Source organism: Capra hircus, chromosome 25, assembly GCF_001704415.2.
Source record: "Capra hircus breed San Clemente chromosome 25, ASM170441v1, whole genome shotgun sequence".
Lineage (NCBI taxonomy): Eukaryota > Metazoa > Chordata > Mammalia > Artiodactyla > Bovidae > Capra > Capra hircus.
The window spans coordinates 38,112,407-38,140,094 of NC_030832.1; the positions used below are offsets into that span (position 1 = coordinate 38,112,407).

Here is a 27,688-nt window from a genome sequence, read left to right on the forward strand (position 1 = left end):
AGCCCCCTTGTGGCTGACCTGCCCTGAGAGGCGGAGGTCTCCTGTCCGAGCTCTGCTCTTGCATGTGCTTTGGGTGGATGGAGGGTTTGTAAGGAGTCCTTTGCTGCAGACTGGTTATTCTCTATGCAGCCTAATTGGTGGGAGCTTATGAATCCTGCCATTATCTTTGGAACTATTAAGATCTAGTAAATCCCTGTTACAAGGTTATCATCAGCATGTAGTTATCTCCATGTGCTGCTCACATAATCAGCTGTAGCCCTTTTGCCACCCATTGAAGTTGGTAGACAGATATTCATCGAGTGCCTGTACTTGTACATATAGAGCCAACATTATGAGCATTCAGAGAATGCTCCTGGACTAACAGGTCAGTCAGATAGAATCTCAATGGGCTGCTGTAATATAGAAATGCAATTAAAGATGAATTCGCACTTTGGTTTCAGATATGTTGGAAAAACGGATTCTATAACCATCAGCGTGTGGAACCACAAGAAGGTTCACAAGAAGCAGGGAGCCGGCTTCCTGGGGTGTGTGCGGCTGCTCTCCAATGCCGTCAGCAGGTTAAAAGACACTGGCTGTAAGAGCCCGGCGCTTTTCTGCCTCTTAATGCACCGAGGAAGGCTTATGAGCCATCATTTTGTTTATTATTATTTTTGAATACTGAATACAGAATTCCTGCCCTCCTCCCTAGTTAACATTCCCCAGGTTAAGTTTTGAATTGTTTGTTTGCAGACCAGCGTTTGGATCTGTGCAAACTAAACCCCTCAGATACTGATGCAGTTCGTGGCCAAATAGTGGGTAAGAACTTTCTCATCTCTAAAGAGATAACTTTTGCAGAACTTAACATCCGGCTCTTCATCACTGAGAAAACACACAAAGCCACTGACCCATGGTGACATACGCGAAGGACAAGCCACATTTGGGGGCCATCTCTCCAGTACTAAAAACTTTCATCTTGGGTGGTTTTTGTTGCTTTATCCGATTCCCTTCATTTAGTCGTTCTAGGTGGAGTTAAAGTGACTAAGGTACATAAAGATGTAGGGTTGTAATTTTTTATGTAATTTTAGTCCTCACATTTGTCCCGCTACCCAAGCGCGTATGGTAAACATGGCCGCGCACGCATGAGCTGAGACAGCTCCACAGGAAGACCAGTCCACATGTAGGAGGCAACGGGATTTCTGAAGACTTCTGTGTCCTGTGATTTTACAGAAGATTGACTTACTTAGAATGAAGGCGCGAAACATGCTGATGCTCCAAAATGTTGACTAGACATACTCTGCTGGAAGTTAATTTGCTGGTTAAGCAGTTCATCCTGTTATCCACCCCATTCTTATTAGCATTTCAGAGTAACTCAGATATTGACCCTGCATTGCAGGGAATCAAAAAAAAATAAATAAATAAACCCCATAGTATTTCAGTGGCACACAGAATGACTGATGACCCCACATCTTTTAGGTCTTGTCTTGTGTAGAACTTGTTGTTCAGTTGCTGAGTGGTATCTGACTGCAACTTCAAGCACTACAGCACTCCAGGCTTCCTTGTCCTTCACTATCTTCCAGAGTTTGCTCAAACTCATGTCTGTTAGGTCAGTGATGCCATCCAACCATCTCATCCTCTGTTGCCCCCTCTCCTCTTGTCCTCAATCTTTCCTAACATCAGGGTCTTTTCCAATGAGTCAGCTATGTAGATCTGACCCAGGATAAATGAACAGTGAGTATCCATCCTGCAGACTCTCCTGATGACAGAGTTCTCACTCTCTGCCTGTTTGTGATGTCTCCTTTCCTTCGTGGAGGGATGTGCAGGGCAAAACCAGTGTCTGGAAGCAACTTCATCAGTGTCTTTGTTGATTGTATTAGGGACGGAGAGTAGATACACAGACGCACGTAGACTGTGCAAAGAGTGCTCTCTGCATCCTTATCCAGCACAAGTCGGAATCTTCAAAAAAAAACAAAATAACTTGGAAAAAGTGAATATTGTGTTATTTTTATGGAGAGCGTGGAAAACACAGCACCTCCTTCCGTTCCACGTTCATGAGGAAGGGTCCGGGTGGTGTGCGGCGGTGTGGAGCCACTGAGTGAATGTCTCATACTTGAAAGCGCAGGCATGTGTAACGTGAGTGCGGAGACAGACGCCTCCCTTTAAGAATCGTCTCGTATATGAATGATGCATTTCTAGTGGCTCACTGTATTGCAGCCGTGTAGAGTATCCCTGGATTCTAATGCGAGTGTCCTTTCCTTCCAGTCAGTCTACAGACACGAGACAGGCCCGGCACCGGCGGCTCTGTGGTGGACTGCAGGGGCCTGCTGGAGAGCGACGGGTGCGTGCCCCGGCCGCCGGCGCTCGCGCTGCCGGAGGCGCCCCTCACGCCTTGTCACTGCCTTGAGTGCCTGAGGTGCAGGGAGGGACTTCAGGGTGCAGCTGCGACCCAGTTTCCTTGTCTGTAAAGGAAGCTGTCAAGACGAGTAGGCTTGTGCCCCAAAGCCTCAGGGTCCAGTTTACAGAGGTTCCCGCTGGCCTGAGAGCATTGGTCAAGAATGGTAACTGCAACACATCACACCAATCTGTGGAGTTCATGACGATACAGAAAGAAATAAGTTATAAACAACCAAACCCCCAAAGCTGTCAGGAGCTCTCATTGGTCACTACCACGATTTTTCGATCCCCGATGAATTAGCTCTTAATGCCGTTAATAGTTGTGGACACCATCAGGAAAGAGAACCTGGCGTGAACACAGGTCTTGGGGGCCCCAGGGGTGGGAATGGGCTGCCCAGCCCCAGGGGACTATAGCAAACCCCATCCAAAAGTGGGGCTCCCTGTAGAGTGGAGCAGACCTAAGCCAGTGTCCTCGGCAAATACGCTGCAAGGAGAAGAAGGGAATAAAAAGGAAGGAAGAGAACCTGCAAATTTAATAAACAGGATTTAAGAGACCCACCTACTAGATGCAGTGTGTGGATCTATTTGGACCCTGATTAATGAGATAGTGGACTGGCAAGATTTGAATATAGACTGGCATTATGACGACCCATTTTTGGGATCATGCTAATGGTAAAAGGCCTGTCTTTCAGAGCTATGTGCCGAAATAGCTAAGGATGAGATGGTAAAATGTGGGGATTGTTTTCCGAATAATCCAGTGGAGGGGGGAAGAGCTGGACATGCGGCCACGGGATGGTATCGGAGGTGGTGAAGACTGCAGGGCGCTCACTGAACTAGTCCCTGTCTGTGTTTCTCTGAAATTTTCCAGCGTAAAATGTTTTTCAAAAGTACTTGCTTAAAAGGGAAAATAGCCTATTAAGGTAAATTGTCTTCACAGTTGTTCAGGGGATGAGGATTTATGTTAAAAGTCACTTTTAAAGTCATTGTAATATTTGATGTAACCAGGAGTTCTATTATAAAATGACAAGGCAAATGTAATGTTTGAATTTGATTCCAAGTCAAGAAAATTGAAATCTCCTTTTTGAACTTCTTACATTCAAGGTTGGTGTTTTCCAACCATTCAGCTATCCCCAAGTTTGAAATCCTACCTTGGCCTCGGTGGCACTTAACACATGGCTTCCTTGGGCCACTGATTCTTCGTGAACAAGTTTGGCTTCCCAGTGAAAAAGGACAGGATGAATTTTATGAAACTAAGCCCGGGGGACATTCTTTATTGTCTAAGAGAAGCAGAATAAACAGGCGTGAGAGTGTGGTGTGAACTGGGGGCGCGTCCCGGCTTCGGCGGGTGTGGTCATGTGGGCTGTGCTCTCCCCCTTCCAGAACCGTGTATGAAGACTCCGGGCCTGGAAGGCCCCTCAGCTGCTTCATGGAGGAGCCAGCCCCGTACACAGATGGCCCCGGGGCCGCGGCCGGCGGGGGCAACTGCAGGTTTGTGGAATCCCCGAGTCAAGACCAAAGACTTCAGGCCCAGCGACTGCGAAACCCTGAGGTGCGAGGGTCGCTCCAGACGCCACAGAACCGGCCTCACGGCCACCAGTCGCCAGAGCTGCCCGAAGGCTACGGTGAGGGTGCGCGCCCGCCATTCCACGTGCGGTCGGCCAGTGTCCCTCTCCGGTTTCAGACCTTTTCTGGTACCGCGTGCCTGCCAGAACCGCTGATGTTTGCAGAGCTCTGCCCCATTGTGTCAGTGTGATGGTTGATAAATCCTGCTCCTCCTTAATGTATCCGCCCTTGCTTCAGCCTTCTAGGATAGCAATTGTGTGAAGAATTTAGGCAAACGAATGTCAAAGAGAGCCAAGAGGACTGGGGCGGGGGTCTGGATGAAGCTCTTTGTAGCAGTCCTGGGATTTGAACGTGGGAAGGATGGCCTTGGGTAGGAGTGGTAAGACATACCACTATCACGAAAGGTAAAACAGAATCTATTGACAACCACAGAGGAAGCGCCTAAATGAAGGAGTATCCATGTAGATCCGTGTTGGAGGATCCACATAGATGGGGCAGATGAGACCGGAAGTATGAGCAGGGGACAGGTGGAGGCAGGATGCGTCTGGAGGTGGCAGGTTGAGGGGTGTGGCCGCCTCTCCAGGTGGGAACAGAAGTGAGATCTGTCCACACACTGACCCCAGCAAGCCAGGCCCAAGTTCACTCCTGCCCTCCACACCCTTCTCTCTGTCCTTTGAAAGACAGTGGGAAGGAAGCGGGGCCTCCGAGCTTACAGGACTGACTCCTTGGAGTGAGTGTCACTGACTGTGTCCCCACTGTGTTGTGCAGAGCAGAGAACCACGGTACAGGGCCAGGTGTACTTCCTGCACACGCAGACAGGAGTCAGCACGTGGCACGACCCTAGGATACCCAGGTAGGTCTCCTGCGTGGCTCACCAGCGGGGCTGCGTTCCAGCAGTGCCCGGGCCCTCTGGCTGTGGGCGATGCAGCCCTTAGGGCTTGGAGGTGTGGGCTCAGAGGGTGCGCTGCCTGAGGCCCTGACTCAGACTCTGGGGGGGGGGGGCGGGGGTCCCAGCTCTGCTCCTCCCTCCCCCCAGCTGGTCAGCAGCTGCTGTAACACACTTGGGTCCTTTAGACTAAAGTTTAGAGAGTGACCCTGGGTCTTGAAATCAGGTTCCATAACTGGAAAAGACCCTTACCCTTTGATGAAATCAAATGCACTTACTCAAAAAACCTTCCAGATGTGGTTGCTCTCATTTTAAACTAAAAATATTGCTGAATAAAATGATCTGATATCCGACCTGATGCTTTAAGTAATTGGAGTGGGGGAGTGAGTGGGGAGCCCTGGCGGCAGGTTGGTGATGAGCTGGTAGTTGTTGAAGCTGGTTATTCACTACGGCCTCTCTCTTTTTTTTTTTATATGCTTAAAATTCTCCATAATAAAGAGTTAAACAGGAAATATAAAGACTCTATCGCCCTCTTTCTCTCCTACTTTACCACCCCTATTGCCTCAGTCCCTTGGGGACCATTCCTGGGGGAGATGAAGCTTTTCTATGCGAATTCTGTCTACAAGGCCATACCTCTGAGCCCAGGTCAGAGAGACCCCTGCCCCTCCCCTACCTGTAATGGAGTTAAGTTTCTTTTTTCTCTTTGCTCTGCTTTCTTTTTTTTCTTAGAAAATTTTTTTGGTTTCAGAATAGCATTACTGCCTAATAACATTTTAGTAATGCTCATTTCCTTTTTGTTCATAATTTGTTTCATCTGAGAACAAGCTTCTTGCCTTTGATTTTCCAAATCTATGTTGAACTTACAATTCAGTGTCTATAATTAGAATGGAAGTATTACCTGCAAATGAATGAGCTATCTCCTTGGTACTCTCGGGAAGGAAGTTCAGGCTTTTGTGCTCATTAGAAAAGCATCTTGGTCAGTAATGCTTGCTCCCAGGTGACTGTGGATTGGGTTGAAATAATGAATCAAGAGGTTAGACTTAGAGCTACTTGCTTATTAACAAAAGTGACTCAAAAATGAGACGGCCTTGTCCTGGCACAGCTCTCTAGAATGGGAAGATTTCCAGTGCATGTTCTTATACCCCTGTCTGCTGGAGAAAACGTGTTTCCTGGGAGCCTTCCCACGGAGAGACCCTTCTAACCTTGAGCATCTCATTAACTTGTGAACCCAGAGAGGCCTTCTGGCAGCATTCAGGTCCCCCCGCTGCTGGGCTGGCCAAAGGTTCGGTCGAGGTTCCCATTGCGTAGGCAATGTTTCACTCCCCTTTGGTGGAAGGAGTGGAATTCCCAGGCAGACCGTGCTCCCTGTGCTGACCACAGGCTCTGAGAGCTGCGATTTTATCCGTGGGATTTTGCTGCCACGTGCACCACGGAGGCTGGGCCTCGGTGGGTGTTTGGTGTAAGTAGCACCTCGATTGGCCTGCGTAGCCCCTGGGTAAGGGGGCACCCCTGCTTCTCTCACTGAAGATTTGGTGTCAGGCCTCCACGCTCAGAGGGACAAACCGCTGTGTGTCTTCCTTTCTGGTAGAGACCTTAACAGCGTGAACTGCGATGAACTTGGACCACTGCCGCCCGGTTGGGAAGTCCGCAGCACGGTTTCCGGGAGAATATATTTTGTAGATCATAATAACCGAACAACCCAGTTTACAGACCCACGGTTACACCACATCATGACGTAAGACTCTTACCGGCTCTTTTCGGCCTCTGTACCGTTACAGTGCCGTGTTTCCTACTGGTATTTCCCTTCATCTGTCGACTGCCTTGTTGGTTAGCAGAGAATAAGCGTGAGCAAAATACGCTAATTACTGAGTGGACAATCATGTGTTTTAAACTCTCAAGCCAGCTGGGTGCAGTCCTGAGGGCCTGTGTCACAGCCAGGCTATAGCTGAGCTGCAGCCTAAATCAAACCCCCGAGCTGGCGCAGCTTCATTCTCGGAGCTTCCACACGCGTATCTGATGAGATGGGTGGCCTCAGAGTGGGAAGCAGCGGAGTGAGGTTTCCCTTGGGGCCTGCTCACCACCACGGGGGAGGGCTGGTCCAGAGCGCCGTTTGGCTTCCCAGACCGTCATTCCCGGGGGAGTTGGGTCTGGAGATGACCTTGGATCCCACGCTCCATGTCCCAGGATAAGGGACGTGTGTCCTCAAACATGAGAGCCCAGAGGTGCTTGTCACTGAGAGCTGACGTAAGTCATCAAAACTGGAGCAGAACCGATAGCTGGTCCTGGGCCGCCTCTGTCCCTGGACTTGCGCCTCCGGGAGGAGCCCTGGAGATGCCCGGATGAGAGGAGGAGGAGCGGCCCCCGCCACGGTTCCCTGGCTCGCTCGTCTGCGTGTCGCCTCCTCCGCTCTCATCTGATTTCAGTGTTCCGGTCACCTCCGTGCAGTTCTCAGCCCCGAGGCCCCGCTGAGAGCGCGTCGGCACTAGAAGCCGATGAATGCTAGAGGCGTCTGTGTTTACTCATGGCAGTGAGAATGTATGAGGTGGAGATGGGGGTCTCCTTTGTTATATCCTGGACACCTGTTGGGTTGGCCAGGAAGTTCGTTTGGGGTTTCTGGTAACATCTGATGAAAAGGATGGTCTGAGGGTGGCCTCCTGGATTTTCACGTATCTGCGTACACAGTTGTGTCACCGGGGAAGCACTCTTGACCGGAAGTGGGTGTCCTGACCTCTCTTCTCGGTCCCTTGGTGTGTGTGGGGGGGACCCCACTGGCCGCTGCCCTTGGGGTGACCGCAGCGCTTCTGCTCTCCTCAAGTCACCAGTGCCAACTGAAGGAGCCCAGCCAGCCGCCACCACCACCCAGCGAGGGCTCCGTGGAGGACGAGGAGCTGCCCGCCCAGAGGTACGAGAGAGATCTGGTCCAGAAACTGAAGGTCCTCAGACACGAGCTCTCCCTGCAGCAGCCCCAGGCTGGCCACTGCCGCATCGAGGTGTCCAGAGAGGAGATATTTGAGGTATGGGGTTCGGGGCAGCTGGCCGTCAGGCGGACTCTGTCCCCCGCCAGTGGACAGTGAGTTCTGCTTCCTGTCTGGTGTGTCAGGGGTGAAATGCAGCGCTTTATCAGGCTGAAGCCCCAGGCAAGAGAGGGGTCAGTATTTCCTCCTGTGGTCAAGGTTTAAAAATCAGTGACTTCTGAGTGAAGATCTAGCCATCTGTATACAGCTAGTACGAAGTGGTACTGTAAATCCCGCACCTGCATTGTACAGATGGTATTTCCTGCCGTTGGCATGGCATCCTCAGAACTGAGCATCCCCGTGCGGGGCCTGGCCTGCTGCCTCCCCGTAGGGCACTGTCTCCCTGGAGGAGCCAGTGGCCTCCCTCTCCCTTCTGGCTCTGGGTGGCGTGCTGACCTCTGTCCAGCTGCCCTGCGGCATTGGGCTCCCTAAATAGGGGACATCTGGCAGGCAGGGTCCTTTTCTCAGGACCACCATCATCCGTAGAGTCTCAGCCGTGTACGGGCCTCTGTGGAAGCCTCGCTGAGGCGCAGGCTCTCCTGGCCCACAGCAGCCGGGGGGCCGCTCAGCGCCTTCTCCAAAGTGCCCGGGGCCGCATGAGTGGAGCAGCCCAAGTGACCGGTTTTGCCCACTGAGCGTCTTAAGCGGCTGTCAGGACGGGGAAGCTGAATTTTGGACATGCTGCGGCCAGATCTTTTCCATTCAACATTCCCTCGCCTCTTGGGATGGTCGCTTTTGAATCCCGTTAAATGTAAAGCAAGAAAAGGTTCTTAAGTGCCTTTTCACTGAAAATACCCACAGACACTGAGCTGGTTCCACTCCAGAGGCTGACTCTGAAGCCCTGTTAGGCTGACCACATGTTTCCTGTGTCTGATAAGCTGCTTTATGTTCCACTGAACGCCTGCTTGGCTTTTTGACTCAGTGGGAAAACGTGCTTTTTGACTTCAGATGTAAAACCAGGCTCAAGATTCTTTTACTGTTTTTCTTATTATTTTACTCTCTTATGAGGTCTTCATTTGGCTAAAGCATATAAACTTTTAGGACACATGGGAATTCATTTGGGTGGAGAAAATCAACCCTAGAGAGGACGTTTAATCCTTAAGTTGTGATTGTGCTGAGGGTAACTGTGTGTATCCTGGGGTACAGTGTTAGCTGCCATGAGCTTTGTTGTTTCTGAGGGAGTGATGGTGGGAGAAAGGGGAAGAAGGAGCAGTGAGCCAGAGCCCAGGGTAACATCCTGAACAGGAACCAGACAGGACTCAATGGAATTCTTAAAAATAAGCTCGATCTCATTTATAGTCGGGCTCCATTATAAATAACCTTTCATCATGTTATGACTTTAAAAATAAGACAAGTTCTTCTCTCTGAAACTGTAATTTTGACGTGCAGGAGTCTTATCGCCAGATAATGAAGATGCGACCAAAAGACTTGAAAAAGCGCCTCATGGTGAAATTCCGAGGAGAAGAAGGCTTGGACTATGGCGGGGTGGCGAGGTGAGAGGCTCGTGTGTCCCCGCTCCTGCGTGGATGTTGGCGCACCTGTGAGCAGATGTTTGCCGAGCGGCCCTCTGCCCCTTCCTGGTGCTGATCTCGGGGCAGTCAGAACTTGGGTCTTGCCATCAGAGAGTTCTTAGGAAAAGAATTCCTAAAAGCGTGTGCTTGCTAGCATCTCGCTATGACCCATCAAGACCCAGCTCTTGACCCAATCATCGCTTCACTTCTTACAAAGTTTGAATTAAACTTTTAACCTTACTCCCTTCTCCATCTGGCCTGGGAAGACAGTACACTCACTGAACTTCCTGAACTGGAAGTTAATGTGGAGACAGCCTGGCTTTTGTCCTAAGAGGACTTTCAGGGGTGGGAGGGAGGAAGGCATGTACATTGCCTTTGTGTCAAAGGGGTTTTGTAAAGTGAGGTTTGAGTCAAAATGATTCATGCAGATGATTTTAAAGGCAGTAGTTTCTCATGATTATGTTATGTGTCCTATCTTCCCTCTCTTCACCTTTGAGACGACAGTTCTTTGGCTCTTTTAACTGTCTGTTTTAATAGAACTAGTCATCTAGATCGTGAACTTGCTCAAGTTCATTTATTATCTGCTGACCCTGTGAGGTGTGTTTGTAGGCACATAGACTAGTCATGGCTGGTGGTGAGGATCAAATTTAATCCTTTCCAGCTTTGGAATCTCAGTGTCTTCAGTTCTTCTGTTGTTGGCTTTGCAACTGTGCACGATGTGTTTCCGCCTTTATTTTTCTGTTGTCCACGAGAGACACTGTCTCTTGGCCTCCTTTTTCATAAGAGAAGGATATCGATGCTCCTGACTTTCCCTTCCTTTCACTTGTTACCTCTTGCATTCCAGTATCTGTAGTATAACTTTTACAGAGTCAAGGCCAAAGAGTCACATTCTGTTCTGTAACCAAAATTAAGTCAGTCTCCTGTGCCTATGTATTATTTGTAAGAGTCGAAAGTCAGTATATTGTTTTATATTATTATGACAGTGTCAATATTGTTCCCTGAGGGATTATGTGGTATGCTATCATTTATTTTATCCTTTTGAGCAAATTTTAATTTTTCTAAGAATTTCTTCTTTTAAACCAGGTCTTGTCTTTGTTGCTCCATTGAATATCGCCTTTGGCCAATTCCCCCCTCCGATCCTCTCTTGTGGAGGCCTTGTCCCCTGACACGGTTTCTTTAGACCTGCATAGCTGTCTTCATGGGACATCACTGCTTTCTTGGGTTGGAGCCATTGTTGTGTGGGTCTCACGGCTACTTATTCCTTGGCTTACTCCCTTGTGTTATTGGGGTATATCCTCAAGTAGGTTTCTTAGAAAGGATGTGTGTGGGGTTAATTTTCCAAGATCTTAGGTCTGAAAATGTCTTATAATCTTTGCTTTGATAGCTTGGCTTCTTATAGACTTCTAGAAAGAAAATCATTTTCAGTCAGAACTCTGAATTTGCTCTCCCGTCTCCCTGCACCCGGGTCACTGTCTGATGCGAGTCTGGTTTCAGTCACTTTTGTGCCGTTTGTCCCCATCCGGGAACACCCGTCATCCGTAGATGCTGTACCTTTTTCCCGTTTTTCTCTCCCACTGCTGTCTTCAAGGCCTCCTTGCCCGTATCCACTTGCTCACTCCTCCCACCCCCTCCTCACTTCCTTGCTCCTCTTTCGGCTTGCTGTCACTCACTGGCAGAACCCCAGTTCTGAAGCATCCCATCCCCTCTCTGACAAGGTTACGAGTCAGAGAATCACCAGTGACTGCGAACCTCAACTCTGGTAGGTGCTGCAAGGGGCCTCGTTAACATGCAGTCGTGTGTGACAGTGGTCCCATCTTGGGGGTCATGGGACAGGAGAGCCTCCCACCCTCACAGTTTAGAATACACAAGCAGATTCTCACCCCTGCAGTACTCAGCACCAGCAAAATTAGGTTCTGAGAAGTGATATGGGGGTCTCACTACGTCTCTGGGTGAAGTTGGGATCTTTTCCAGCTGCCAAAAGTAAGTAAATGGGGCCGGGAACAGAATCGTTCCTCCAGCCTCTTCCCATCGCGTCCGCCTCTCTCCCCTCCTGCCCCTCCGTCTGGGATACAGGTTGAGCCCGGGCCTTCCTGACCACATGCTCACACTGCAACTGCCTCTCCTCGGGAAGTGCTTTTTCTTTCCCAATTGTCCCAGGTTTCTTCTTTGATCTTCTCCATATTGAGTTTAGAAAGCATCTTTCTTCTGGCAAACGTAACGTTCGTCTGCCCTGAAAACATATGAGTCCCATTCCCAACAAGACAGGGGCTCTAGGCTTTCCGTGCCTCTCTTCAGGGAGACTTCTGTTTCCTCGTTCATGTTTGTCCGAAATTCATTCCACACTACTTCCATTCTCTCTCCTCTGCCTTTTTCTTTCTAGTCGCGGGATGTCTCAAGAGTCAGTATCTTGAATGGTTTCACTTTACATTGTTCCGTGTGTAGCTGGGTGAAGTTTGATTTGGAAGGAGTTCGCTTTCTCTACCGTTTTCCATGGTCATGAAGTCTTGCAGGTGGAGATGAGTGTTGGTGTAGCTGCCTTGATGAACACGGTGCTGCAGGGGAAAGAGCTGAGAAGCCCTGCTTTTCTGCCGCTAGTCTGATCTCCCGCTTTTTCAGCTCTCGCGTCTGCCCCGTGTCTGAACGGTCCATAGCTGTCGCGGAGGGCTGAGATGTCAGTAACCTGTGTGTAACACGTGCGTGTATGTCTGCTCCTCTGCCCTGCCTCTGGGTCTGAACCTTTATCCTCTCTCTCTCTGTTCTGACTCTGGGGATAGTGCTTCCTTGACCACTTCTGGAACTTTTCTCGTGCTCTATGCCTCGTCCACAGCTCAGTCGGAATGTTTGCTTGTATTTTAATCACTTCCTGTCTAGACAGTTGCAGGTCCTCGGCGTTTATGAAAATAATTCTTTGTAAATCCGAACTCTGAAACTTGGGGCTGAACAAAGCACGAGTTGGGAAGTCCTGCCTTCCTAAGACTCGGCGTCCCGTCTCTGACAGTTCCTTCCTGTTGGAGTTCGATATGTCACTTTGTGTTGGTGTGATCATTTTGTGGGTATTTTCACACGCTTCTCCGACAGATTATCTGCATTTGTGCTTATCCTTCCATATTTTCTCACTTCTGTGTTTTCTATTTCAAAGAGTAAGAAATTTTAGAACTTAATAAGATTCGTCTATTTAAAGAAGTTTTGAGTAGAAAGAAGACAGGGTTACACAAGTGTTTATATAAGACTGCATACCTGGGTTTACCAAACCTGACCACAGCAACTGACTCACGTTTTCTGTTTAGAGTGCTTTTTTTTGTTTGGTTTTAATTTGGGCCTTTTAAAAAATAAAGTATTTATTTGGCTCTGTGGGTCTTGGTTTCTGCACGTGGGGTCTGTGATCTTTCATCGTGGCATGTGAACTCTGTTTCATCACGTGGGATATAGTCTCCTGACCAGGGGCTGAGCCTGGGCCCCTGCATCGGGAGTACGGATTCTTAGCCATTGGACCACCAGGGAAGTTCCATCGTCACCTGAGATTTTACCTCTACAAAGTAGCAGAGAAAACCTTTGCCGGGGCGCAGGCAGGCTGACAGACACCGTGCCTCTGAGCTGGTGATGATTCCCAGCAGCCAGAGATAGTTCTCAACTTCGGAGTTGCTGAAGTTTTGATTTTCTGGTACCACTAGAAGCAGTTGTTTCCTTCTTGAAGCCTATTTGCCCAGTCTGTGCCAATCACCTTTTCTCAGAGCCAGGCAGCCTTACGAGTTTGGCTTCCAAGGGCATGGTCCATCAGTCCCGTGATGAAGATCTAAAACTAGGGGGTTTTAACATGTCGTCTTGTTGTTGTGCTTTCTAGGGAGTGGCTTTATTTACTGTGCCATGAAATGTTGAATCCGTACTATGGACTCTTCCAGTACTCCACAGACAACATTTACATGTTGCAAATCAACCCAGATTCTTCAATCAACCCTGTAAGTATTAATGAATACGGAGGTCAGAAACTAAGTTGGAGAATTTAAGTGGCTTTCCAGTTTCAACCTCAATTCTTGGTTTATTCATTGTAGACCTACTCAAAGTCTGTGGCAAATAAAACATGGAAGGTAGACTGACAGCGGGATCAGGATGGATGGCTTCCACCCCTTCTCTTCAGTGACTGGGGTCACTGAGTGTGTTGTTTCAAAGACAATGAGTGAAATTGAGCTGCTCGTGGACTCAAAGCAATTTACTGCCATTTGAGGGAACTCTGGCTTGATGGCTGTATTTGTTGATAGTGTCATTCTGAGAAGTGGGGTACGAGGTCCGTCCTCCGCCCAGCCAGAACTGGAATATTCCCTTCTGTAACTGGCCTTTTTGGCCAGCGTGCTGATACTCTTAGCTGCTCGTCATAGCACTGAGGAAATAGGAGCAGAATGTGGCTCAGGGGTGGCCCACGGCGAGCGGAGGGCTCTGCTGCGGGGCCGCGTCCTGTGGTCCCCACCGTGCACGTGGCTCTGAGGGGCAGTCAGTGCGACTTTCACCAGTGTGGACACTCTGTAATTCCAACCTAAGAGTAGAAACGGGGGTTCCCTGGTTACAAACCACAACAGCACTGGTTTGGGGCTGTGTCCCCCGCTCAGTCCCTTCTCTGGATTTTTCTCTCTTCTGCTTTCCTGTGGGATGGGGGAGGGATGGCAGAGGAAGAAGGGGGCTGCCTTTCGCCTTTATTTGCTTGTGGCACGCCAGGAGGAGAGGCCGGCGGCCTCCTGGGTGTGCCAGCACCAGGCGCTGCGCTGAGAAGGGGCAGCTCGTGGTTGACGCTTTGCCTTCGTCATGTTGAAATTCTCCATTTCTGAGTAAGAGGTTCTGCATTTTCATTTTGCACTGGGCCCCACAAATTCAGTAGCAGTTTGGAGAAGGTATTTGAACCAAGGGCACATGAAGTGTCATTCAGATGACCTCTCCAGAGTCCTGCTCTCATGTGACCTTTGACCGGGTGGGTCCTGAGCGCAGCCTGTGAATCACTGATTCAGCTTCCTGCCTGTGGGACGGGTCTCCTGAGAAGCCTGGAGAAACACACCTGTCCACCCGGCTGGTCAGCTTCCTAACAGTGTTCTCTGCTGCCCCCTGCAGGACCACTTGTCTTACTTCCATTTTGTGGGTCGGATCATGGGTCTGGCTGTGTTCCACGGACACTACATCAATGGGGGTTTCACGGTTCCTTTCTACAAGCAGCTACTGGGGAAGCCCATCCAGCTTTCTGATTTGGAATCGGTGGACCCTGAACTCCATAAGAGCTTAGTGTGGATTCTGTAAGTACCGACTCAGGGAACTGAAAATTCACGCGTCACCTGTCTTAGGGTGCACCAGATCCATGGGTGTGAGACTGGAGGAGAGAAGCAAACCACCAGAGACAGAGAAGCTGATCTGAGAAAAATATCTAATTGACTTACTATCTCCTATACTGTTTGACCAGCTTCTCTTCAGGGACCAGTTTCTTTTGTTGTTTCCTTGAATTATTAGGTTACAATTGTGGCTGTTAATCCCCAGGCCTGGTGGTTTGTTTTTTTTTTTAACACTCTGAGGTGTCTCATGGTCTCTAGAGGGACCAAGTGAAGTGAAGTGAAAGTCAGTCATATTTGACTTTTTGCGACCCCATGGGCTGTATAGACCATGGAATTCTCCAGGCCAGAATACTGGATGGGGTAGCCTTTCCCTTCTCCGGGGGATCTTCCCAATCCAGAGATCGAACCCAGGTCTCTTGCATTGCAGGCGGATTCTTTACCAGCTGAGTCACCAGGGAAGCCCCTAGAGGGACCAGGAAGTTATCAAAAAAGTCCTGATATTCAGTCGCCTTTGTTTTAAGATTATCCTAAAACTCTTAAAAGCAACAGGCACAGCTACACGGTCACTGTGGATGTCGGGGGTCCTCTTGAATGGGCTGATTTCACAGGAATGGGAGGTCCAGCTCCTTCCACATGTCCCAGCTGCTAAGGCTGGGGTGCGGGGGTCAGACCTGCATCCTGTGAACCACCCCAGCTGTGTTCCCAGAAACGTGGCAAAGGAGCCAGCCCTAGCTTTCAAGGGCTTCTCTGCACTGGAGCCTTGGAAAGGCTGCCTGGAGGCAGGGCGGCGCTGAGTGTGGCTGCCCCTTGACTCCGCATCCCCGTCACACTTCCCTCCTGTCTGCTTGGAGACTCGGGCACCCTGTCTCCAGGAGCCTCAGCAGGGTTGCTCCCATCACCCTCCTCTTGCGAGGGAGGAAGCCGGGCCGCCCTGACTCCCGCCTCTGTGCTCCCCCCCAGAGAGAACGACATCACCCCCGTGCTCGATCACACGTTCTGTGTGGAGCACAACGCTTTCGGGCGGATTCTTCAGCACGAACTGAAACCCAACGGCAGGAACGTCCCCGTCACAGAGGAGAATAAGAAGGAATATGTCCGGTAGGCAGTGTTCTGGGGCATCCGGGGAGGGGTCGCCCTGGGACGGCGGGCAGGAGGTCACGTTGAGATGGCCGAGGCTCCTCTGCTGCGTGAGCCTCCCTTCCCATGCTTGGACCAGAGTCACAGTACAGACCTCCAGAAAGCGGTGGTGTCAGCACTGGGAGCTCTGAGTGGAGGGCTGACCTGTTAAAGGGGGATCTGTGACCCCAGAGCCCAAGGGGGACTGGCAGGGGAGCACTTGGTTCTGGCTGTGACGGTGGAGACCACAGGAGGGGGGGGGGGAGGAGGAGCCTGGAAGCTTCCTGAGCTCAGTCTCGGCATCTTCCCTCCGGTCTGTCCTCCCCCTTCTCCATGGGGTATGCAGACACACGTGGGGGTGTCGTTCTCAGGGTCCTATATTTTACTTTCAAACATTTTTTTTTTCAACTATGGCATCCCTAACAGGTCAGGTCAGATCCGACCGATTTCAAGCAGAGAATCAGCACACCTAAGGGAGGGGCTGGCTTCCTCTCCTCTGAGTCTTAGGCTGGTCACCAACCAGCAGGGGGCGTTCCTCCCCGTCAGCGGGGCGGGCGGGCAGGGCTTAGCAGATGTCAGCCCCGACGAACGGGGGAAAGAACTGCTGCGCTATTGCTGCCAACGTGTGACTTTCGCTCTCAGGTTGTATGTAAACTGGAGGTTCATGAGGGGAATCGAGGCCCAGTTCCTGGCTCTTCAGAAGGGGTTTAACGAGCTCATCCCTCAACACTTACTGAAGCCTTTTGACCAGAAGGAGCTGGAGGTGGGCCATGCAGGGCTGGGGTGCGAGGGGCTGTTGTGTGCGGGGTCCCGGCCAGGCTACGGATGAGGCCGCACAGTCCCCACAGGCATGGGGGTCGCCGTGGCTGCAGGAGCAGAGACAGGGTTGGGGGACAGGGGCGTCAGGGAGCCCCGAGCAGGGCTGACGAGACCCGGCGTCCATGTGGTGGCAGGGAGTCCAGTTCAGCCGTGGGCCATCAGTCAGGGTGTTCCATGGCTTCCCCTGACTTAGAGACCTCCAGCGTAGAGAGGATGTGACCGTAACCAGCCGCCCCCATCCTAGCCAGCTGCTCAACCTTGATTCCAGCTGTTATCAGGCCCAGGACGGGGTGTTACTGTCCTTTCTTGTCCATTTTCACGGGACGCAGCGATTCACTCACGTCTTGTCCACCTCTGGCGCCGCGTAGCTCAGGCGTTTTAAAGTGTCCCCAACCTTCTGCCTTGGTGTGCTGGAGTGCACGTGACCCCCCTGTGGGGAGTCACACTTTACACCCCACGCGTCCCCAGGTGTGCCCGGGAGGGCCCGGGAGGCGGCCCCGCTGGGTGGGCGGCCCTGTGCCGCGGTGCACGTGTGCACTCGGTTGTAGGGAAACGTCACGCCAGCAGCTGCCCCGCGCCCTGGGGGTGGCAGCCAGCCTGGAAGTGCAGACACAGACAGGGCCCTCGGGCTGGCTCTGTGTGTTGGAGGGGGGGTGTCCCCTTGTCTGAACATTGCCCGGTTGACTGGGGCATGGTTGGTTGGTCTCTCCACGGCCCTGGAGCCTGGGCGGCCTGTCGCATTGCGTGTCTGGGAAGTGACCCGCCTTCACGCCCCGCAGCTGATCATCGGTGGCCTAGACAAGATTGACCTGGACGACTGGAAGTCCAACACGCGGCTGAAGCACTGCGGGGCCGACAGCAACGTGGTCCGGTGGTTCTGGCAGGCAGTGGAGACCTTTGACGAGGAGCGGCGGGCCCGGCTGCTGCAGTTCGTGACGGGCTCCACGCGGGTCCCCCTCCAGGGCTTCAAGGCGCTGCAAGGTGACTGCAGTGGCGGCCAGGCCAGGCCGGGTGGGGGCCTGGGACATCTCCTGGCATCGGGTCTTCCATGACGCACGCAGGGCACGGCCGTGTCACTCGTCCAGAGGCCTCTTCTCTCTCCACTGCCTCTCCCAGCGTGAAAGAAACATCTGTAAACTGGGAGCCCGTGTCAGCCACACGAGTCTTCCACACCGCCTGCTCGGGGTGTCTCAGCCCATGGACCCGCAGCGGCGGATGCTGGCCGGCTGGCCTGGTGTCCCCAGGGGGCTGGACCAGGAACAACCCCACCAGCAAGGCCAGGGGGGCCGGGGTAGTGGGTGGGTTCCCCGCGCCCAACAGAACAGATGGCTTTGGGGGAGGAAAGCAGCTGTAAAGCGCTCGGGTTAACTTCTGAGTTCTCCCGAGCGAGCGCATCAGCATGCTGTGCAGGCTGGGCCCTCAGTCCCCTCATCCGCTGGCCCGCCTGGTCGGCTGCCTTGTCCAGCAAGGAGCCGTCCTCCCAGGTGTCCTTTTCGGCTCAGACTGGGTCCCCGGGAAGGGGGCTGGGGGCGGCCGTGCACAGTATTGCAGCTGAGCTCAGAAGGGGCTGTGGGGCTGTGGCTGGCACCTCCACCCGGGAAGGGCCTCTCCTGCGCGCTGATGCTAAATCTGGGGATTTTGTCACTTGATAACCCTGGCAGAAGGTTGAGAATACTAGTATCTTAAAACTTAGTAAATGGACTTCACATGTTCCTAGTGAGAGCGGGCAGGTTTCACGCAAATGTTCCCTGTAGCCTTGTCCTTAGCCTGAGGCCCTCCTGGACTGAGAAGTTCCCCCCTGTCCTGGGGCTTTGGTCCTGGTGTTTGTGTCTGTCTGTCTTCCCACCGGCCTCTGCACAGGGGGTTTCCTGACTCCAGAACTCGCTTGTCCTGTGACGCTGCCATCCGCTGCCAGCAGGGGGTCTGCTTGCTAGACATTCCTGGGTTTTTTTTTTTTAAACAAATTCCTGGTGACTTAAGGATTCTTTCAGACACCTGCCCTGGGGCAGGCTCATGGTCAGCTGTGAGAGGACAGCTCGGTCTGTGCTCTTCTGCGCCTGTGAATTTCCTAGAATGTCTGATGTTAGTCACTCTGTGGCCATCATGTGCATATCCCGAGACTGCGCAGAGCTCCCAGGGTTATGTGCACCCCGACACCGTCTGGCAGGACGGGCAGGGGGCCCCGGGTGGTGGCAGGGGGCCTGGGCCCCACCTCTGAAGCGTGTTAACTAGACTGTGGTCTCGTAAGGCTCTACAGGCGCCGCAGGGCCCCGGCTCTTCACCATCCACCTGATCGACGCCAACACGGACAACCTGCCCAAGGCCCACACCTGGTAAGGACCGGCGCCCCGCCCTGGGGGTCCGTCTGCGGGGCAGCCCACACGTCAGGGTCAGCACGAGGCTCTTTCAGGAGCGCAGTTCAGTCCCGAGACGTGGCTGAGCTCGGAGCTACTCCCCTGAGCCTTGCTGCGTGTGTGTGCCTGTCCGTGTGTGTCCCCCGTGTGCGTTTCCCTGTGCGTGCCCGAGCCGGTGCCGTCAGGAGGGGGCACTGCAGGTTTACGTCTGGGGTTCCTGGTCTCTTCCTTCTTGGCCCTCTGCCTGTGCCAGACGTGCCTCGTGTACTGAAAAACGTTTCCTCCCTCAGTCTTCACTTAAACAATACTTGTAGTGGGGTTAGTCCCTTTGTGGTTTAAAATCTAGTCACTCATTCACCCTTGTGAACCACGTCGTGAGCGTCCCTCCAGTTGACCAGAACCGGTTCTAGACGCTGCCGGGACGCATGGTGACGTTGCGGGAGGTTCCTGGCTGGGAACCGGGGCTGGGGGTCCCATGCTGACTACGACATCCAAGTGGGTGGGCCTCCATGTCTGTGAGACAGAGGACAGCCCCCTGGCCCACGTGAGTCTGTGTCCAGCGGGGTCGACCCCCAGGGCCACCTCTCCCACCCCAGCAGGCTTATGTCCTTGGGGTCAAGGACCCCTGAAAAAGACTCCACACCCTGTAGCCTGACGCCTCCTCAGAAACTGTCCTAATGGCTTAGCCCCTAGCAGTGCAAGAGGCCTCTGTGTGTCCTCTCAGTCAGAATTCTGTAGTTTTGGATTCATTGTGAGGTAAATAGATTCTTAGGGCTTTTGGACACAGCCTTGGGAATGAACATCCCTGAGGAAATGCTGGCCCGTTCATCTAATCCCGTTGGGGATCTGCCATCTTGTTGGTTTTGAGAGACAGTCTGTCTCTGCCGGAAATACTCCGGACTGGCCAGCTGTGGTTAGCCCGGGTCCTGGAGGGTTTGGTGCTGGGCAGTGAACTGAGAGTGGTGTTTAGACCACGGTGCTCTGCAGCTGTGTTCCTGGTCTGAGAAATGACTTCTCCCCAAACAAGAAACCAAACGAGGTGACAGCTTTGTCCTAATCTGCCCAGGATGCACTCACCTGGTTTCACTGGTTTGAAAATCTTTGCCCAAGAAGCCCCAGGTGTACACACAAGTGCTCAGCCGCCCGCCCTCGCCCTTCTCCCGGGAGCAGGCCCTCGGCCAGGCCAGCTCGGCGGTGTGTCTCACCTCTGTCTGTTTCCAGCTTTAACCGGATCGACATCCCGCCCTACGAGTCGTACGAGAAGCTCTATGAGAAGCTGCTGACGGCGGTGGAGGAGACCTGTGGCTTTGCCGTGGAGTGAGGTGCACCCCGAGGAGCAGACACAAGCTCACGGCCACCAGACCCCGAGCGGCAGCTCTCTGGATGCCTCCGTGAAGCCGGCTGAGGCCCTGGAATCCTAGAAACCCGAGGGAAAGGCTGGTCTCCCCTGCTTTTCGCTAGGGGAGCGAGGGGGCGGGCAGACTGCGGCTGGTGGCTCCTCCCACATTCTCCCCCTCCTGGCAGGAACCCCCCCACATCCACCCCATCCAATAAACGCAGCCAGGTCAGCACGGCTTCGGTCACACGGGACCCTCCACTAAGGCCGCGGCACTCGCAGTGGCAGCTCAGCGCCCGTGGGCTCCACAGGAGTCTCGACCCCCAGGGAGGGAGCCGCGTGGGGCTGCCCGGGGCACACCCCACGGCTGGACCTGCTGCTCTGACTCAAAGCCGACCTAAGGCCCCTTTTTGAGTTCAGCAGCTTGGATTCCACACCCCCCGTCCAGCGGCCTGCTCTGGGTAGCAGGTTAAGTTCTAACTGACAGTAACCGTAAAATAGATGCTTACTGGAGTTCCGCCACTGCAGGAAGCTGGCGTCAGGACTGTGCTTCCGGTTTGGAAGGGGACACAAGTTGGAGCGGCTTGCGCTGGGGGCCTGGGTGTTTCTTTTCAGGGTTTCCTGGTTGAAAACTTTGTTCTGCAGAGAGAAAAATGATCTTTCCTTTTCAGAGTCCCTTTAGCCACATTGTCTATCCAATTCAAAATATTTTTCCAGCGAAACCACCACATAACAGAGCTTATAAAACAGACCAAAACCAGCTCCGGCCCGCACCCACACCTGCACCTGAATACTAACGAACCATTTTGTGGAAAGTGCTTAAGAACTAAACTGACAGGACAGAATTCTGTCTTCATAGCTGCTGGCTTGGTGCGAACTAGCTTGAAAAGGAGAGAGAGAATGTCTAACCCTCATGACCTACGTTCACCCCAAGTCACTTTTTTACAAAAAGCGGGTCGTGGATGGAAACCGAAGGCAGAGGGGCCCCCGGAGCCGCTGGCCCACGTCCCCATCTGATGGCAACACTAACCAAACACGGCGGCGCGGCTCACCCACCCAGGCGATGAGCAAGGCCAGAGAAAGCCTCGACCCTAAATTTCTAACACTGTTCCCCAATTTGCACAAAAGTTCAAATAATTTTTAGAGTAGTTCGGTTTCAGATAGCTAAACTTCAGCGGAAAAAGCAGTGGCAGCAGCCTCTCTGTGTGGACGGCCGTTGTTTTTGTTTAGGGGCCAAGTGCAGGGTAACTCACTAGCAGGACGTGTCCCTGTGGAACTTCTGTCGTGGACGTTCCCGAGGTCCGTGCTGGGATCCGGCTGTGGGTCTGGAAGGCGCTTTCTGACCTGTCCTTTTTCGTTCCCGACGCCTGTGGACAGCGTTGACCCTCTGCATCTTGCTGTGGTTCTTCTCTCGACCCAGAAGCAGTCAGTGGCCTAGGGTTGGGGGGCAGACTGCAGCTGGGGGTACAAGGAGAGAGAGCTGTACTGCTGGGCGACTCGCTGGGGTTCTAGAATAGGAAGGATGTTGGCTGTAAAAGGAAAAGCACCCCCTCAGAATGTGCTGGCCAGGCTGGGTGCTGAGCCGTGCCCGGGTTACCGTCATGCTTTCCGGGTGTGCTGGGAGCTAGCTCCTCAGGGGTGTCCTCTGGCAGTGTGAGGGTACAGACAGACACACCCGCCCTGTAACCTGGACCTAAACCTAGAGGAGGGGACCGAGGGGTTAAGACACCTGGTTTTCCTGGGTGTCGGCCAGAACCTGCCGTATTTAGGGAGGAAACGAGGGTCTCGTGGCTGAAAAGACCTGGAAGCAGGAATGAGGCATTCGCCTCCTTTCCAGTGAGCTCCCTGCTGAAGGGGGGTGGGCTGCTGGCGACAGCGAGCCTCACCTCCCCGCAGGGCCCGGCTCTGTGCTTCCCTGCTGGCATGTGGACCCCTCAGCCCCCACAGCTGGTGTCGGGGAGCCTGGCAGACCCGTCAGAGCCCCAGGCCACTCTTGCCAAGCAGGCCTGTCGGTGGTACTGCCCCTCGGACCTCAGTGTCCATGGGGGGCTTTGGCCCCCCGCCCCCGCCAAAGAATTGTGTCCAGCCCTGGGTGGTCCCAGGCGAGCCCCCCGACCCCTGCCCTTCCCGGGAGCCGCAGACGCCCCCCCACCCCCTGCCTCTGCCCGGGAGCTTCAGGGCCCGACCTCCAGGCTTGCCTCACCAGCGGTCATCAGCCGACCCTCAGGGATGTAGCGAACCACCGCTCTTCAGTGCTTTAGAAAGACCGGAGGGGCTGCGGGGCGGCCGCCAGCCATCTGCCGACTCCTCCCGGGAGAAGCGCCTGGGAATGAGGCCCGGGGCTCGCCCAGCCCAGGGTCCAAGTCCAGGTCCGGCGGTCCTCCAGGCCAAGCTATCCGAGAAGACGCCCCCAGCTGCAGCCAGGTGTTGCCGCACGGCAGCCTTCCCAACACATAGTATGAATGTTAAAAATTTGTTTATTTTTGTCTCTCAACCACTTTATAATGTATTTTTATTTATTTTAAGTACTGCTGCTATCCTTGTTATCCTTCCCACAGTTTTTATTGCTGATTTATTTTGTGAAAGTTGTACACTAATGTTGTTTTATGTCAAAATCAAAAGTATTTAAAGAATACTAGTTCTATTTAATGTGGTTATAGAACCAGCTGGAAACAAAAAACAGTGGTTGGACAGCAGGCTGGACCCCGGCGGTCAGGTTCATTTTGTTACATTTGCAATAAACTCACGACTCTACATTTTTGCCGTCTGTTGTTTGGTGTGCGAAAGAGTTTCCAGCTTTTTTTTTTTTTTAACATGACAGGAAGTCAATGGCAAGGGCCTTCCAAAGAAAGGGGCAAACTTACCACTCCAACAGCAGGAGGAAGTGACGGCAGCACGTTTGGAAAACAGTATGGAGGTTTCTCAAGAGACTGAAAATAGAGCTACCACATGAGCCAGCAATTCCACTCCTGGGTTTACACCTGAAAGCCAGCAGGAGCACTGGATCCGAAAGATGCACCTCTCAGTGTGCGCAGCAGCGTTATTCTCGATAGCTAAGACACAAGCCAGCAAGGCACCCCTCAACAGATGAATGGATAAAGGACATGCGGGGGGTGTGTGTGTGTGTGTGCGCGCACGCGCGCGCATGCATATACACACGTGCACACGCGTGCGCGCGTACATGCACATATACACACATGTACATGCACAGTGGAATACTAGGCCATAAGAAGTATTCTGAAGTTCGCGACAACACAGATGGCCTTGGAGGGTGTTATCCTAAGTGAAACAAGCCCAAGAGACAAATACTTTGGTATCACTTATAGGTGGAATCTTAACTAGTGAATGTAACAGAAGGGGAACAGATTCACAGGGAAACCAGTGGAGGGGACAGCAGGCAGGGTAGAGCGTAGGAGCTGGGGATGAAGAGGAACAAAGGACTAGGCACTGCGGCTTCCCTGGTGGCTCAGGTCAAGAATCCACCTGCCGCTGCAGCAGACGTGGGCCCTGACTCAGGAAGGTTCCACGTCGTGAAGGAGCAACTCAGCCTGTGTGCCGCAACCACGGAGCTGGTGCCTTAGAGCCCACGTGCCCGTCCTCCACAGAGAGGAACCACTTCAGGGAGAAGCCTGTGCACCGCAGCTAGAGAGCAGCCCCCGCTCGCGGCAGCTAGAGAAGAGCCCGCGGCAACAGCGAAGACCCCACGGCAACAGCGAAGACCCAGCACAGCCTCAAATAAAAACAAAAACTAGGTATAAAATAACCTACGAGGATGTAGTGCACAATACAGGGAATATATAGCCAGTATCTTGTAATAACTATAAATGGAATATAACCTTGAAGGTTGTGAATCATTACCATACACCTCTAGTTTACACTGTACATTATCTATACATCAAGTAAATAAAAAATAGTAACTTTGAAAAGAGAGAAACGATTAACCTGAAAGGAAAAATGAACCAAATAAAAATTCTGGAGCTGAAAAACACATGAAGTGGGAAATTCACTAGCAGGTTTCATAGCTGACACTGGATTTGGCAATGATTCCTTAGATGTGAAACCAGAAAGCACAGGCAGCAACAGAAAAACTAGACAAATTGAACTAAATCAAAATTTAAAACCTGTGCAAGAAAGAACACTATCAACAGAATGAAAAGGCAGCCTGAAGATGTGGAGGAAATATCGAAGTCACGTATCTGGTAAGGGTTTAAGATCCAGAATCCTGCAACTTAACAGAAACAATGGTTTTGAATTTACATTTCTTCAAATAAAATTCAAATGGTCAGCAAGCTCATGAAAATATGCTCAACCTCACCAACGAGAGAAACGCAAACCAAACCTACGATGAGGATGAATGGTACTTTACACCCCTTAGGATGGTTCTTATCAAAAAATAAATGTGTTGGGGACTGGCCTGGAGGTCCAGTGGTTCAGATCCACGCTTTCATTGGAGTGGGTGCTGGTCAGATCCCTGGTCAGGGAACTCAGGTCCCATAGTTAAAAAAATATATATACAGCTATTTTTTTTCTGATCAGAAAATAAGTATTGACAGGGATGTGGAGAAAGTGGAACCCTTGTGCAATGCTGATGGGGATGTAAAACGGTGCAGTCACTAGAAAACTATGGAGGTTCTTCAAAAAATTAAAAATAGAACTGCCATATAATCCAGAAATTTCAGTTTTGTATATATTCCCCAAGGAATTGAAAGTTGGAAGTCGAATGGGTATTCTGACTCCCCTCAAAACAGCCATGTTCACTCCAGCGGTTTTCACAGTAGCAGAAAGACGAAAGCAAGCCAAGGGTCCAAAAACGTGGTCCACACACGCAGCGTATCATCTTATCCGGCCTTGAAAAGGAAGGCCGTTCTGTCACGTGCTGCACTGCTGCGCTAAGTGAGCTAAGTTGGTCACAAGAGAACAAAGAGCATATGCTTCTACTTACGAGATTCCTGGAGGAGTCAAAACCGTAGAAGGGCCGGAGGAGAAGCATGGGACTCGGGGGTTCATGGAGTTTCTCCTTGGGATGAAGAAAAAGTCCTGCAGGTGACGGTGGCGAGGGCTGCATGATGGGAAGGTACTCAAGGCCACTGAAGTGCGCACACGGAAACGGCGGAAACGGCAAGTTCTGTCACATGTAGTTTACAGCTTAAGAAAATCTTCATGATCATGCTTACCTGGAAACCGCGTTAAGAAAACTGGGCACACACTGGGGTTGGCTCCCCATACAAGCCCTCTGTCTGACCTTCCTCGCTCCTGGGTACCCAGGTCCCAGCAAACCCACATTCTTTTGGGAGAGAGAGCAGAGGCTTCTGGTCACGGAGGTGCTGGCTCAGGGCTGCCGACTCCGGGAAGAACCAATGGCGCACGGGCGGGACTGGGTCTCTACTGGGGAGAGGCTGGCTTTCCCAGGAACAAGGGTCAGTGCCTGGGGCACGGTGTGGGCAAGCCTGGCCTTGAACCTGGGCCCTTCTAACTCCCGGACGCTGACTCCAGACTCCAAGCAGCAAAGCTGAGAAGCAAATGCTCCCTCCACCTGGATGCTGTCCATGCATCTCTGCGACCACCAGGCTCCACACCCGCTCAAAGAGGACCGAGGTAACTCAGCGTCTGGTTTCAGCTACGTCCCGACCCCGGCTCTGGAGACCCTGGGGCTGCCAGACAGATGGGCGCCTTCCCCTTCCAGCCTGCTGGCTGTGTGGTGACGCCTGTCACTTGAAATACAGGCTCCTGTCATTCCAGAACCCAAAACGCTTGCTCACAAAAACAGCCAAGTATTAGTAAAATAACGTACAATCAGTTCCAAATAAAGGATGGATAGCCCAGTCAGATGGACCAAGCCCAGTCCCTCAGGCTCCGTCCGTGTAGGGGCTGGAGTCCAGGGGACGAGGTTCAGTCTGTCTGTCCCGCTGATAGGACGGGCCGCAGCCGGGGACGCGGCTCCAGGCCGCCGCTTCTGGGTGTCTCCCTGTTGCACGCGGTCACTGGGCTGCAGCCCTGAAACTCGGGAATGGTGCCAAGAGGGACCAGCCCCCTGTGCGTGCTTTCCTGCTAAGGCCCGACTCGCCTTTGCCTGTCGGACCCCTTAACCTCCATGACCTTTGCCATGGGCGGGACTCCGCGTGCTGGCTCCCGGCACCTGCCTTTGGTCGGGACCAGGACTTCATGCTGAGGGGAGCGGACCCGAGCCCTAGCTGAGGTCCCAGCCCGGCGCATGTCACGGTCGCCATGGGGCCACCCTGGGGCCCAGGCCCTGCTGGCCCGAGGGGCGGGAGGCATACTTCGCAGAAACAACACGTCCTTTGATAAAATATTTATTCTAAAAAAATCACACTGTACAAATTTAGAACGTTCTCAAGGCTCATACTTATAAAAATGTGAACAGAACAGATTGGAGGTAATGAACAAACCTTCGTTGCTTTTTAAATTAAGAGGGGAAAATGGTTTTTCCAGGTACAGTGATAGTAAATATTGAGAAAACAGCCAAAGAGCAGCGGAACGGCGAGGGTTGCGCTTGCTCTCCGGCTCTGCGGCCCCCAAGGAATCCGACTCCAAACGCAGGGGCGGGCAGCCCCGGCCTCTCCATCCACGCCAGCCGCGCTGGGAGGTTCTGAGGCTGCTTCCCCACAGCCTGGAAGTTTGTGCTTAGAGAAAATCCAACACGCTGTCTTCATAATTTCCTGTTTCTCTAACAAAGTGGGCTTTCTGTACACTTGTTACAAAGCTCTGTACAAAAGCTTGAAGCTCCTGGGAGGTGTAACCTCTGAAAGTTAAAAATGACAAGGAAGCGTTTCCTACAGTTCAATCTGTACATTCACACGAGGGAGGAAGTCAATAAAAAAGAATTCACAAAGAGATTCCAGGCCAGGGAATCCTGGCTTCTCTGAAGGCTGCTTTAAAAGCTGCGGTTTGGTCTCTGCACCTGCCTGGACTTGCCTGGCCTTCCTGATGCTCAGCCCCCAACCGTCGGGAACCGCCCCATCCCGCCGACGTGGCCGAGCTCACAGCCAAGGGTGCCAGGCGGGGTCCATGCGGCACAGGTTGTCCAGGCTGTTGGCGGCGGCCACCAGGGTGTTGACTTTGCTCTCCCCGCCCTCAAACTGGGCGAGGTTGTGCAGGCGGGTCATGATGGCTGTGACGGCCTTCTGAACCAGGGAGACCAGCTGCTGGCTGTCCATGTTCTCAGGCTGCCCGGCAGCCGACAGCGGGGACGACGTGTCCTCCTGCGTCTTCTTGTGCCAGGCAATGATCTCGTCCCGCAGCACGGTTTTCAGGATGCCGTCCACCTGCGGGGCGAGAACGGAAGGTTCGCATTTAACTACCGGCCCAGAGGGCAGCGTCCCGGTGAGCTGCTCTGTTGCGGCAGCCGTCAGGGCCTCAGTGGCCAGGGCCCGCGCTATGGTCACTCTGGTGGGG

The 27,688-nt window shown here is 52.6% G+C and overlaps 2 protein-coding genes across 17 annotated transcripts in view; one reads left to right on the top strand and one right to left on the bottom strand.

The window, feature by feature from the left end:
* SMURF1 (SMAD specific E3 ubiquitin protein ligase 1) overlaps positions 1-23,031 on the top strand; it is a 92,150-nt gene extending 69,119 nt beyond the window's left edge. The window contains exons 4-19 of one of the 5 annotated variants that reach the window (XM_018040226.1): positions 441-574; positions 730-795; positions 2,239-2,314; positions 3,751-3,992; positions 4,702-4,786; positions 5,387-5,464; positions 6,408-6,554; positions 7,635-7,833; positions 9,223-9,326; positions 13,186-13,300; positions 14,439-14,617; positions 15,611-15,748; positions 16,409-16,529; positions 17,365-17,566; positions 18,834-18,918; positions 20,161-23,031. In XM_018040226.1, coding sequence (XP_017895715.1) covers positions 441-574; positions 730-795; positions 2,239-2,314; positions 3,751-3,992; positions 4,702-4,786; positions 5,387-5,464; positions 6,408-6,554; positions 7,635-7,833; positions 9,223-9,326; positions 13,186-13,300; positions 14,439-14,617; positions 15,611-15,748; positions 16,409-16,529; positions 17,365-17,566; positions 18,834-18,918; positions 20,161-20,260 — 2,071 coding nt within the window. In that variant the 3' untranslated portion in view covers positions 20,261-23,031. Of the gene's footprint in view, positions 1-440; positions 575-729; positions 796-2,238; positions 2,315-3,750; positions 3,999-4,701; positions 4,787-5,386; positions 5,465-6,407; positions 6,555-7,634; positions 7,834-9,222; positions 9,327-13,185; positions 13,301-14,438; positions 14,618-15,610; positions 15,749-16,408; positions 16,530-17,364; positions 17,567-18,833; positions 18,919-20,160 lie in introns of all 5 variants that reach the window. The other 4 variants (XM_018040222.1, XM_018040224.1, XM_018040223.1 and 1 more) reach the window with 4 other exon arrangements.
* Positions 26,571-27,688, bottom strand: part of TRRAP (transformation/transcription domain associated protein) — an 89,580-nt gene continuing 88,462 nt past the window's right edge. For all 12 annotated transcript variants that reach the window (XM_018040239.1, XM_018040237.1, XM_018040235.1 and 9 more), the window contains one exon: positions 26,571-27,558. In XM_018040239.1, coding sequence (XP_017895728.1) covers positions 27,274-27,558 — 285 coding nt within the window. In that variant the 3' untranslated portion in view covers positions 26,571-27,273. The remainder of the gene's footprint in view (positions 27,559-27,688) is intronic.